The sequence below is a fragment of the Lissotriton helveticus genome, chromosome 11 (genome assembly GCF_964261635.1).
Source record: "Lissotriton helveticus chromosome 11, aLisHel1.1, whole genome shotgun sequence".
Lineage (NCBI taxonomy): Eukaryota > Metazoa > Chordata > Amphibia > Caudata > Salamandridae > Lissotriton > Lissotriton helveticus.
Window position 1 is genome coordinate 33945264 of NC_136072.1, and position 12021 is coordinate 33957284.

The 12021-nt window shown below is 45.8% G+C and overlaps 1 protein-coding gene across 1 annotated transcript in view; it reads left to right on the forward strand.

Annotated features, from left to right (window-relative positions):
* LOC144790640 (uncharacterized) overlaps window positions 1–12021 on the forward strand; it is a 552900-nt gene that overhangs the window by 467538 nt on the left and 73341 nt on the right. Inside the window, exons 29-30 of the mRNA XM_078665372.1 lie at window positions 3536–3610; window positions 4302–4328. Coding sequence (XP_078521498.1) covers window positions 3536–3610; window positions 4302–4328 — 102 coding nt within the window. The remainder of the gene's footprint in view (window positions 1–3535; window positions 3611–4301; window positions 4329–12021) is intronic.

Genomic DNA, 12021 nt, shown 5'->3' on the forward strand with positions numbered 1-12021 from the left:
CAAGGCACATGGGGGTGACCCTAAGAAGGGTGGTTCAGGTTCCCTCCGTCAGAACGATGGGGAGGTCAAGGGAGACACATAAAAGTCTCAGCCTTAGGGGGAAGGAAAGTGTTCCCAAGCCCCTTCCAAGAAGAAGGACTGAGCTTCTGGAGGGCGGTGGCCCAGCCGTCCCATTTCTAACCCTGCTGCTTTGATTGTGCTTATCTAGGAGTCAAGCAAGGGGACTCAATCTGTCCAAGAAATCCCTCACTGCTGAGACTTTTACAGGTGTGGCCAATATGGCCTTAGGTCTAGGTAGTCCCTAGGGACAGGAAATAAATAAGGCTCAAATAAATGTCCCTTACTTAGGGGGTGAACTCAGAGGGTATATTGGTGATCCTTGAGGGTGGGAAACATTACTTCTACCAGGTCAAGGTGAATGGGGTACCTGTCACTGCCACGAGGGTCACCAGGGGCAGCCAGACTGAGGTAGTTGAAAGCCTGTTTTCCCTGGAGCAGTACACCACTCAAGTATGTAGAGTAGCTCAGTTCCAGGGACAGGTGTTTGTAGCCTTGGTATCCCCAGAGTGGCAAAAGGAGGCTGACCTGGAGAAGGATCATAGTTAGTCTCCAAATGCAGACTGAGTACAGTCTGGGGAATGCGTTCCCACCAGTGATGGAAAAGCTAAGAGGGGCGGCTGCCCACGGCACCCTGAAAGCTCAGATATCTAGTGCACCACTCACAAACTGAGGGTCCAGAGCCCCAAATGGAGTGACTGGAGAGGAAGGAATCACCCCTGACTACTTTTTGGCCTCAGGATACAGATCCTAGGATGAATGACCAATCTCACGCTAGCCACCTCTGAGTGGAAAAAGGGTGTTGAAGACCTGTGGCTGTTGCCCCCACTGTAAGAAGCCACAGAAGGTAGACACCCTTCTATGCCCTGGGTCCTGGTTATTGACACAGACAGCTATCAGTGCTCTCTATGGACAGGGTTTCTCTTGCATTGGGAATATCAGTCTGTTGCAAGGGGTGGAATGGGTCACATCACTTTGTTGGCCATGGTAGTACCCTCTGCTTACTGGGATGCATCTGTGAGCAAATTAAGGTCAGGTGCTGCACAGTTGGGGTCCACAGGTGAGAAGTAGTCCCCATGGGTTAGTTCAGGGGCTCTTGAGAATACAGACAGCTGGATCCAACTCAATTCTGAAGGGTGCATTATTTATACCCGCCTGCATCAAAGAAGGCTGCCAAGTCACATTACTGTCTTGGGATCTTGTGAGATCTTGCAAGTTGCGCAATATTTCTATTGATTTTGTAAATATATTTTTATTGGAAAAGTTACAAGCATAGGAGCAGGCATGGGTGTTAGTATATTTTAAACAATCACTGGCAATGGCAAAAAGTATCGTGTTTGCGAGAGTTATAGCTATTGGCATTGTAACTGACAATGGGCCTGATTTACATCTGGGCGGACGGGTTACTCTCTCACAACGCTGATGGATTTCCCGTCCTCCGTAATACATATCCCATAGGACACAATGAGATTTATATTTCGGCAGACAGGATATCTGTCATCATTTGTGATGGTTTAACCCGTTTGCCAAGATCTAAATCAGACCCAATGGGGCATATTACCAACAACTAGCGATAATTTTTGTCTCTAACTTGTTTAGAGACAAAAATTATCGCCGCACATCGGCGATTTTCATCGCAGATAAACCTTGCTATTAGCAAGGTTTATCGCAAATGCGATAAAAAAAGGCCGCAATGCATGAATATCGCTGAAAAGTCAGCGATATTCATGCATTATCGAGCAAATGCTCTTAGCCATGTTATCCACCTCCCATTGGATAACATAGCTAAGAACTGCTCCTGGGCAGGTGTTAGCTTTTGGAGATATTCGCACTTAGCGCGAATATCTCCAAAAGTTGGTAATAGGAGATAGCGATGTTAGCGACTGTTTCCAGTCGCTAACATCTTGGCACGCCCACTTTGCATGTCATTAGTGATAAATATCACTGACATGCAAAGCGGGGCCCAAGATGGTCGCTATCTCCTATTAGCTGTTGCTAACTGGTGTTAGCGACAGCTTGGTAATAGTGAGATAATTTTATCTCTGCTTTCTTGGCTTTTAAAGCCAAAAAAGCGGAGATAAACCCCCTTGATAATATGCCCCAATATCTTTTGCCCATGTGTTATGGAGTGGAGTGGATGTATGTGATATGGAGTGGAATGCTGTGGATTGGATTGGAATTGTTAGTTGCGGAATTGTGTGGCATGGAATTGTGTTGTCTGAAGTGGATGTTTGTAGTGGAATTATGTGGCATGGTGTGCAGAGGAATTATGTGGATAATAATTAGGTAGTTTTGAGTGTACTGGAATTATGTGAAGTGGGATTGTGTGTCACAGAGTGTAATTATCTGGAATGGTATTTTGTGTTGTCTATTGATATGGTGTTGTCTTTAATCATGTGCTGTGCTGTTGAATTTTGTGGCATGAGTGGTATTTTGTGGTGTGGATTGGATGTGTGTGGAGTGGAATTGTGTTGCATGGAACTCTGTGGTTGGGAGTGAAATTATGCTGATAGAAATTGTTCTCTTTGCATCAGGGTCGAGACGTAATTTGCCTGTGGCTGGGTTTAAACTGGAATGGCATGGGTAGCAAGAAAACAATGGATTTAGGCCCAGATCTCTGTACTGGGGTGAATGTTTGACATTGGTCAACATTCTGTCCATCAATTGTTTTTTTTTCAATTGGAATTATTTGCCATGACGTGAGGACATAACATCATCTGCACATAAGGCACCCCTAATCTGAGAGATCAGTTATGTGTATAGAAAGGCTCAGTGAGTTCCGATCCCACCAAGATGTGAAAACCAGAAGAAGCTGAAAGGGGCCACCTAGTCATGGAGGAGACCTCTGTTATACTCTGCATCTGTAAGTTCAATGAACTACTATTTTAATAGTTGATGGCCTGGATTCTCTGTATGTCGCCCAGACCTCGACCCCATGACTCTTAAGTAATCACTTCTCTCCTGTGTCCTGGTTCTCAACCTTTCTCCCCCTCCTGCTATTGCCAGAGAAGACTGAACACCGGAATTTTGGGGAAAAAGCAGAGGTTGATGTTGTTGTTATAAAGTGGAAAAAAAGATATTATTTCTTTCTTTTGTTTTATTTATCGCCATATTGAAACATCACAAGAACCTTAGAAGGTTCTTAGAACAAGGTATACATATATAGGCAAGACATGAAATCTTTAAAACTGCATATTTCTGGTTCTACTGATTAGTTTTTTATTGTTTTTATAAATTGTACTCTACGTATTCTAAATTGGTGTGGGATTTTTCTTGTTTAGCCTGATTGCGTTTGTGCCAACCTGCCAAAGGGTTAAGCACAGGTTAATTTGGTGTTTGTATGTTGTCCACTCTGACAGAGATTGTGGTTCCAGATTGAGTAGGGTTTCACCCACCTGAACCAGAAACACAATTTCCAGCAATGATTTTGTCAAAAAGTGCTTAATTAGATATTTCTTCTTTCATTTGTTTTATTTAGCTGAAACCTGGAAAATCACAGCAATCTCAGGTTGTTTCTGGATCTGGACATACACTTGAAGACAAGACGATTCAGGTAAATAATTAGAGCACCGTTCATGGGGTAACACAGAAAACAACAGATCTCAGCTCTTTCTTGTGCATGCTCATTGGTGGGTTTTGGTGGCCAATACCTGCTAAAGTTGAAACGTTTTCATATGTTACATGATAATGAAGCACAAATGTTAACTTTTGTCTGTCAAGTCTGCCTTAATACTTGCGCAGGAACTGAGATGTCTTTTCCCAATCCCCCGCCCGTAAGATCTCCTGATGTAGTTATATAGCAATCAGTAGAATCTTCCCAGGAGGGGAAGGGGGAGTAGATAAAATAATAAAGAAGACTAAGAGACTTCTGCGGTTATCAGCTTCCATTTTCCTGTCTCACCTCCGCACTATACTGTGCTCCTGGGTGTAGACCTGGAAACTAACAAAAAACAACAGTGCTTACTTATATGTCTTTCTGTAATCCTAATTTATATTTTTCTAATCCTCATTCACATACCTAAATAACCTTAGACAATTGCATCTCTTATATGGTCTTCACATTCTTCTTGCAATTACAAGTTTAACTTGTTTCTTCTTGCCTGAAGAACTTCTAAGGATTTTTAAAGAAAGAACATATACTTATTATCTCACCTTCTCTCCTTCGCTATTATCTATTTTCTATCACTTGATTCTACATACCTATATTTCTTTTTGATTTACTTCTCTAATGTTCTCTCTTTTAGATTTCATCTCGGAGCAGGAGTTCAATGGTAAGTATCAAATTCTTATTCATCAGCAGTACAACATATTAACTTTTGAATTAGTACTTAAGTCTGTACAGTTCCTTTTCATTATCTGAATTTGAAGAACGTCGTGTCCTTTCACAGGCGGAAGTCGCTGCTCCTCGAAGCAACGCACTGGATTCTGTTGAGCGGTGTTCTCACAGGAAAAGATCAGCGCTTGTGTGAACACTTTTAACACTGCTCACTCGCTGATTAGAAGACTGCACAGGTCTCTGTAAGCAATGTACTCTAGTTTCTCACTAATAGAAGATTGCGCAGGTCTCTGGGGAAGTGTTAGTTCTGAGAACGAACTGCGCATGAGCCTCGCAGAAACACCACTTAGATGAAGCGGCGCTGAAGACTGAATACGGACCTGGAAATGGTTTGTTGAATTCTTACTGTACACGGTAAGGACACAGGTGAACTAAACGATATCCTAACTAACTAACTAATTAAAAGGGACTCAAAGAATACTTGCGCTTCCGTTAAGAGTTCAGGTGAAGTGCATCAGCATTCTACTGCGAGCGCTTCTAGTTTCTAGATACATCTCCCTTCCTTCGGAAGCCAATTGAGGCAGTTGAGAGCTGGAGTGATGTGTTCAAATCTTTTAACTCCAGATATGAGTCGAGTGAACAGGTTCAGCACTGCCCTTAGAGGGGCTAGGTGAGCTTTTGGAGTATCTGTAAGGATGGCGTTCCCGTAGTCAATTTTAGAGAGAACTAGGGATTGGACTACTGTCTTGAGGTCATCGTGGGGTAGAAAATGTTTCAATTTTTTAGGTGTTTTAGAGAGAAAAGAGCACCTTTTGCAGAGTTTTTGATGTGGGCCTCCATTGATAAGTTCTTGTCAAGGGTGATGCCTAGAGACTTAACTGAGTCGGATAGGGTATGGGGGAGGTTTAGGGCAACCAGATTCTTGAGCCACACTTGGATTGGACAATGGTTACTTTTTAGAGAGAATAGGATTAGTTCCGTTTTGTCTGGGTTGAGCTTTAAGTGGTTAACGTAGAACCAAGTTTGGATCTCAGTTACGGTGGTATTGAGGAGTTGGATGTCGCCGGGAGACTTGATCCTGAAATAGATTTGGGTGTCGTCCGCGTAAAGGTGTTAATTCACTCCAGCTTTTTTCAAAAGGATTGTGAGGGGCTCCATGAAGAGATTGAAGAGGGATGGGGAGAGGATTGAGCCTTGCGGGACCCCAAGTGTGACTTTAGTTGGCTTTACGAGACAGGAGTTAATTTTAATTTGTTGGGAGGGGTGCTAAAGGAAGGAGGTGAACCATTTTAGAACTGTGCCATTCATGCCAGAACGTTTCGACAGGGTCTCCAGAAGGGCTAGATGGTTTACTGTGTCGAATGCCGCAGATAGGTCAATAAGGATGAGTAGACAGGCATGACCTTCGTCTAGGGCCTTGTGAATGTCGTCAGATACGTTGAGGATAGCTGTTTCCGTTCTACAGCCTTTTCTAAAACCTGATTGAAAGGTGTCGAGGAGGTTGAACTCATCAATGTGTTTATTGAGTTGGAGGAAAACACATTTCTCCAATGTTTTTGCAAGGAACGGGAGGTTATAGATCGGTCTGAGGTTGTTAAGATCATTAGGGTCAGCCCCAAGTTTCTTGAGAATGGGTGTGATTTGTCCTAGTTGAAGGGAGTCAGGGACACAGCCCGAGGTGAGAGGCGTTGATGATTTTTGTTCAGAAAGGGAAAATGGTGTGGTTGAGTTATTTTATAATTGTGGAAGGGAGGGGGTCCATAGTGTGGGAGGAAGGTTTTAGATTAGAAATTATCTTGAAGACCTCGCTTACCGACATTAGCTCAAAGTCGGACCAATGTGCATTGTTTTTTAGCTAGAGGTAGGTCTGATTGTCCTTGTTAAGAACTCTTTCCCAGTGGTCAAGGGAGGTTGAAGGGGGGCAGGTTTAGGGGGAAGAGGGTTAGCAGATTGTAAGAAGGATTGATCAATTTTAGAGACTTTATTGGTGAAGAAGATGGCAATTTCTTTACATCGCTCATTGGTGGCTTCGATTTCTTGAGAGGGAGTGAAGTTAGTTTGGCTTTTAACAATGTTGAAGAGTTCTCTTGGTCTATTTTTCGCCAGATCTAGTTGGCTGCAGAAAAAAGATGCCTTTTCACTGAAGATGTGTTTTTTTTATGACTGCCGAGCAGATCTAAGATGTGTTAGGTGCAAGGACGAGAGGTTTTGTCTCCAAGACCTTTCCGTTTGTCTGAGTTGATGCCGTTCATCATTCAGCTCAACATTAAACCAGTGTTTTGATTTGGTTCTCCTCAGTTGTTTGAGTTTGAGAGGAGCTACTTGGTCTAAAACCTCTGTCATTCTTGAGTTAAAGTGTGAAGTACGGTCATCAGCCGTCCATGATGAGGGATGGAGTTGAAGATGGGGAAGAATCTTGGCTTCAAGTTCGGATAAAGGAATTTCTTTGATGTTTCTGGTCAAGAGTTTAAGTTTGACAACACAAATAGGTTGGAGACTGGCAAGTGTGTCAATCCTGAACAGAATGAGGTGGTGGTCGGACCAGTCAATGGGAGAAATCTCTCTCAGGTAGATCAGATTGTTGTTGGTTATGATCGCATCTAGTGTCGCACCTTTGATGTGAGTCGGTTTATTGCAGAGTTGCTTGAGGTTATATATTTCCAGAAGGTTGGAAAGGTTCAGGACACTGGAGTCTTCTGGGTCATTCCAGTGGATATTGAGGTCACCCAAGAACACGTCTTTGGTGTCTGTCAAGGAGAATCGTGTTGTTAGGTCTGTTAGTTCTTCGGGGAAGAGGGTACGCTCTCCAGGAGGATGGTAGATGGTGTGGAATTTGATGGGTGGGGTGCCCTTGGTAGTGAGTTCAACGCCTAGGTATTCAAACAATAGGTATTCTGCAGGTTTGAGTTTGGTAATCTGTATTCCATCTCAATGAATGATGGCTAGTCCCCCCCCCAGCTTTGATCGGCCTGTCTTGTCTGGTGATGTTGTACCCTGGAGGGGTGAGAATGTCAAGAAAGGGGGTGGAGTGAGCATTGAGCCAGGATTCTGTGAGGAAGGCGATGTCAATTTCTTCAGCGAGAAGAGCTTCATCAATGTCAGTAGCATGTTGTACGGCTGATCTGCAGTTTAGGAGCATGCAAGAGAGAAGATGGGGAGCCTCGATGATGGGGGGAGTTAGGTGGATAGAGGTGTATTGAGCAGGGGGTCTAGGCGAGTGGACAGTATTCACGATTCTGTTAGTGCCGATAATAACAGGGATGTGGAGAGGGGCTGATGTCTGGTACAAAGTGAGGTGAGAGTCGTAGAGCTCCTGAGGTTTCAGTACCAAAAAGGGTTGGCTATACCTGTTGGGACTGAAGGCCTGGTTCGATGATGGGCTGGAGGGTCAAGGGGTGCTCTGTGGGGCCATGTGAGATGTATTGAGTGTAGTAGGACCACAACACCTCGGGGAGAGGGAGCTTGGTGGCTTAGGTCTGTTAAGAAGGTCTTGTTGTAGGTAAAGGAAATCAGCAGCAAGGGAGTTAATTTTCTGATCCATTCTGTTAAGTTTCTGTGTTATTGAGCTGAGAAAGTTTAAGGTTTTAGGCAGGGGTCGAGGATGACTTGGGTCAATGAAGGGAGATTGAGTCATTGTCTTGTCATTAGTTAAGTGTGGCATGACTCTTTTTATCTGGCTTATTGTTGACTGGCGATCAGATACATCTCTTCCATTTTTGCAGGAAGCAGCACTGACCAACTACAGTTTTGTTACGCTGCTGGCTATTATCTTCTTATTTAGGGACTACTTGTTGTCTTTGCTCCTCGCATTTCCACATCTGCCAGCTTCCTGCCTTCACCCGATGCCTTGCTCCACTGCTCTTTACCCAGGACTGATGCTTCGCCACTCTCTGTGCTACTCCCGGACTGCCGCCACTGCCTCTTAGCCCCACCAGCGTCGCATCTGCTGGCCATGGTGTGCCCTGCTAACTCGACTCACCATACTCGCTCCGCTGGCTACGGCATCCTGGGTGCCACTAAACGACCATCTGACACTCAGAGCTCTCACAGAAGCTGTACAAGCTGCATGCTTACTCAGGCACCAACATCGGTGCCTGAACTTCAGGCAAGAAGAATACATGCCCTGCAAGCTGGAGGCCGAGTGCTACGCACAGTTCAGCGAACCCCTGGGCGAGAGGTAGCCACAGCTGCCTGCCACCCCTGCAGTCCATGCATGGTGGGCTCAGCTTTGTTGACAGAGGTTTTGGCCTTGTGTGACATACTGGATAGGGTGGCCGACTTTCACGCTAAGGAACCAGGTTCGAGTCTGGCGGGAGGCTCAAACATGCTGTATTTCTGGGAAATCACTTAATGTTTCCGTACCTACAACTGACTGAGTAAGTAAGTAAGTAGTTTTATTAGTACATGATTAATTAAAATGTTTACAAAACAATAAAAACATGGATAAAAATTGTTAAAAGATCATTGTACGCGGTTCCTCAGTATTACAAATTTGGTTAATGTCAGTGTCTTAGTTGCCCATAAACGCTTAACAACCTTCAGGAACTCTTTTGTCTTTTTTCAACTAGTTCGAAAAACCTTACTGTGAGAAGTTGGCCTGAAATATGATGCTCACTAGTTCTAGTGATCACCTTGTATCAGTCCAAACGACCCTTATGGTTATTGGTTGTAAGTCAACCTTATAGACCAGCTATCCTAATGGTAGCATGGACAGAGCAGTCTTAGGCTAAACTCTTTTGGCATGTGAAGCCAGCTGTTTTACCACAATATAACCCCTTGAATACCAGATGAATGGACACCACACAGGTTGTTATGAAAATAAACAATATATTTATTAATAACAAACACCTCTGAACTCTTTATGAGGTCAGAGGGCTAAGCACATGACAATCTCTTAGGAAAAATACGATAAGTTGCACAAAATTACAATGGTGCCCTAGGGGCACGGCAAACCATATACTAAGTAAATGGTATAAGGAAATCGATAGAAGGAATGGAGCTGTCCAGGGACTGTAGGATCGCTGGGACTACGCTATCCTAACTTTAGGTAAGTAATAGGAGGCCCACGGAACGCGTGTGCAGAGTGTGAACTCACACGCGAGATGCGTAACAACGTCTATGGACAGTACAGTTCAAGAAAAAGGTGAGTACGGACAATCCTGACTAGTTAGGACTAAAACAACTGTGGAACTGGACACTAGGAGAGTCAATCTACCCTTGAGCACCGAAATGCTCTTGTTACCTCACCCACGGGCTGCGGGTGCATTGGTGCAAAGTCGTGTCGGGTTCCGGCGTTGAAGTCTATGGAGCCTGGAGGAAGAGATGCTGCAGGCGACCAGGAGGAAGATGTCCGGTGTGATCCAAGGGTGGATCAGAGATGCTGAAGACCTGAAAGCAGAGGGGACAATGTTCACAGTCACTAGCCAGTGACTGCAGTGGAACCAGGAAGGAACCAGATGTCGTCGCCGCGATCAGGTGAAGAGTGGACTCTTGACTCTGCAGCCACGTGGACCAGGAGGTGTCTTCGACGACCAGAATGGAGGCACGAGCTGTCCCATGCAGGCACGAGCTTTCCCACGCAGGCTCTCGCTGTCGGCGGTGTTGGATCCGGATTCGGCGTCAACAGGCCTTGGCAAAGGCAACTCACGCGGTGAGTGGAAAAGGCATCTGGTGCACACTAGGAGAGTCCGGGGTGCTACTCTTTTGGAAGGGAGCAAGGGCCAGTCTGGAGCAACCAGACCAGCAGTGAAGATTTCAAGGTTCGTCGTCTAGGAGGCCACTAGCCAGCCGGCAAGTGACCAGACAACGCGTCGAGCAGCAAACAAGCAGAAGGGCCCCACGCAGATCTCGTGGAAGCTGGAGGGCTGATCTTTGGTGCAGGAGCTGCTCGGGGCTGGGGCTTCTCAATCCCCAAAGCACTTGGTCGAGTTTACCTCGGGAGTCGTGCTGGAAGCGAAGTGCAGTTTCTTTCAAGATGGCCGGTCCCACGTGTCTCGTCGCACCCACAGGTCTCAGCTGTGCTGCAGATGTGAGTTGAGGTCAGAGAGGTCTGGGAATCTGGGTCTCGTCGGGCTCTGAAGTCTGGATCCTCGAGGGAAGATGACAAAGTGAAGCCGCTGGACGCTTGATGGTGCCTGCAGTTGCAGGGTGGACACTCCTTGCCCACAAGGGAGATTTCTTCAGTCTTCTGTGGAGCAGAACGTCGAAGTCCAGAGTTTCTTCTTGTAGAGTAGTTCAGGATTAATCAAATTTGGAATGGGACCAGCTCCTACCTTTATCCTGCTAAAGGGGGCTGTACTGGTGACTAGGTCCCTCCCCTGGGTGGGACCAGGAAGGTGGGTGGTTACACCCCCTATCCTTTGTCCCGTTTCGCGCCAGAGCTGGGGCAGGGATGCCCCAGCAACTGGTTTGAACCGGTGTATGCACAGGACACATTGTGTGCCCCAGGCATGTCTCATTCTTTTCAGGCCTATCCTACCCAATACACAAAATCCTGTCTGGGGTGGTGCTAGCACCTCCCAAGGCAGGAAACCCTTTGTCCAAGCCTCCCTCTCTGGAAGGACTCTCAGCAGCAGGAGGTCAGACTTGTGTCTGTGGTGGCAGCATCCATTTTGTGATGCCAAGGCTCGAGTTAACTTTAAACGGGGTTCACAGTTACAGACATGTCGTGTCCCTCTAGAAGGGTGGAATGCTACCCCCGTCACCAGAATTGGCGAGGGGGTAGTATTCCAATTCGTATGACACCTTACTCGACATGTTTTGATAATGTTATACCAGAGTTAGCATTCAACCGCGAGGATTATAATGCACTTAAGAGTATATGGTATAGCGTTATCATGGAACAGCTATTAGGACTTGGTTCCGCAAGCTGCAGACGGGCTCAGCTCATGCCAGAGCACCATCTCACATAATTCCAAGCACTCTGCCTTCAGGATTGATAAGGCCTGCCATAGGAGTGACTGATAGGAATATATGTGTCCATTTTAGGGTTAGATATAGGTATACTATATCTATAGCAAAGGGTGATTACACCACCTTGCCCCAGCTGTCTTGCAGCCAGTTTTGTCAGTTTTGGATGGCCAGCCAGGGGTGGCATAATACATGCTGCAGCCCCTGGTAGGCCCTGGGTACCCCTATGCCCTGGATACCTAAGGTACACTGTACAGGGACTGATAAGGTGGCCCAGTACCAGTTGGTAAATACACCTAAAGTACATGGTTGTCAATTTAGAGAGAGAACAGCTAGGCTGTGGGTCTGATTAGCAGGCCCACAGCCAGGGAAAGTCGTAAACCAGTGAAGCAAAAAGCAAAAATCTGGGGTGACCATAGGATTGCAGACCCCACTCTCCTACATAACCCCACCCAAACTTAGGGACATTAAACTAACCTTGACCAGGTGAGTCTTCCTGTTCTAAGTGGAAATACCTGGAGAGACCATCTGCATTGCCATGGTCAGTCCCTGGTCTGTGCTCCACTGTAAAGTCCATCTCCTGTAGGGAAATGGACCACCTAAGAAGTTTGGGGTTTTCACCCTTCATCTGATTTAGCCATAAGAGGGGCTTATGGTCGGTCTGAATCTGGAAATGAGTTCCAAACAAGTATGGCCTCAACTTCTTCAGGGCCCAAACCACAGCAAAGGCCTCCCTCTCAATAGCTGACCAAGGTTTCTCTCTAGGGGTCAGCCTTCTA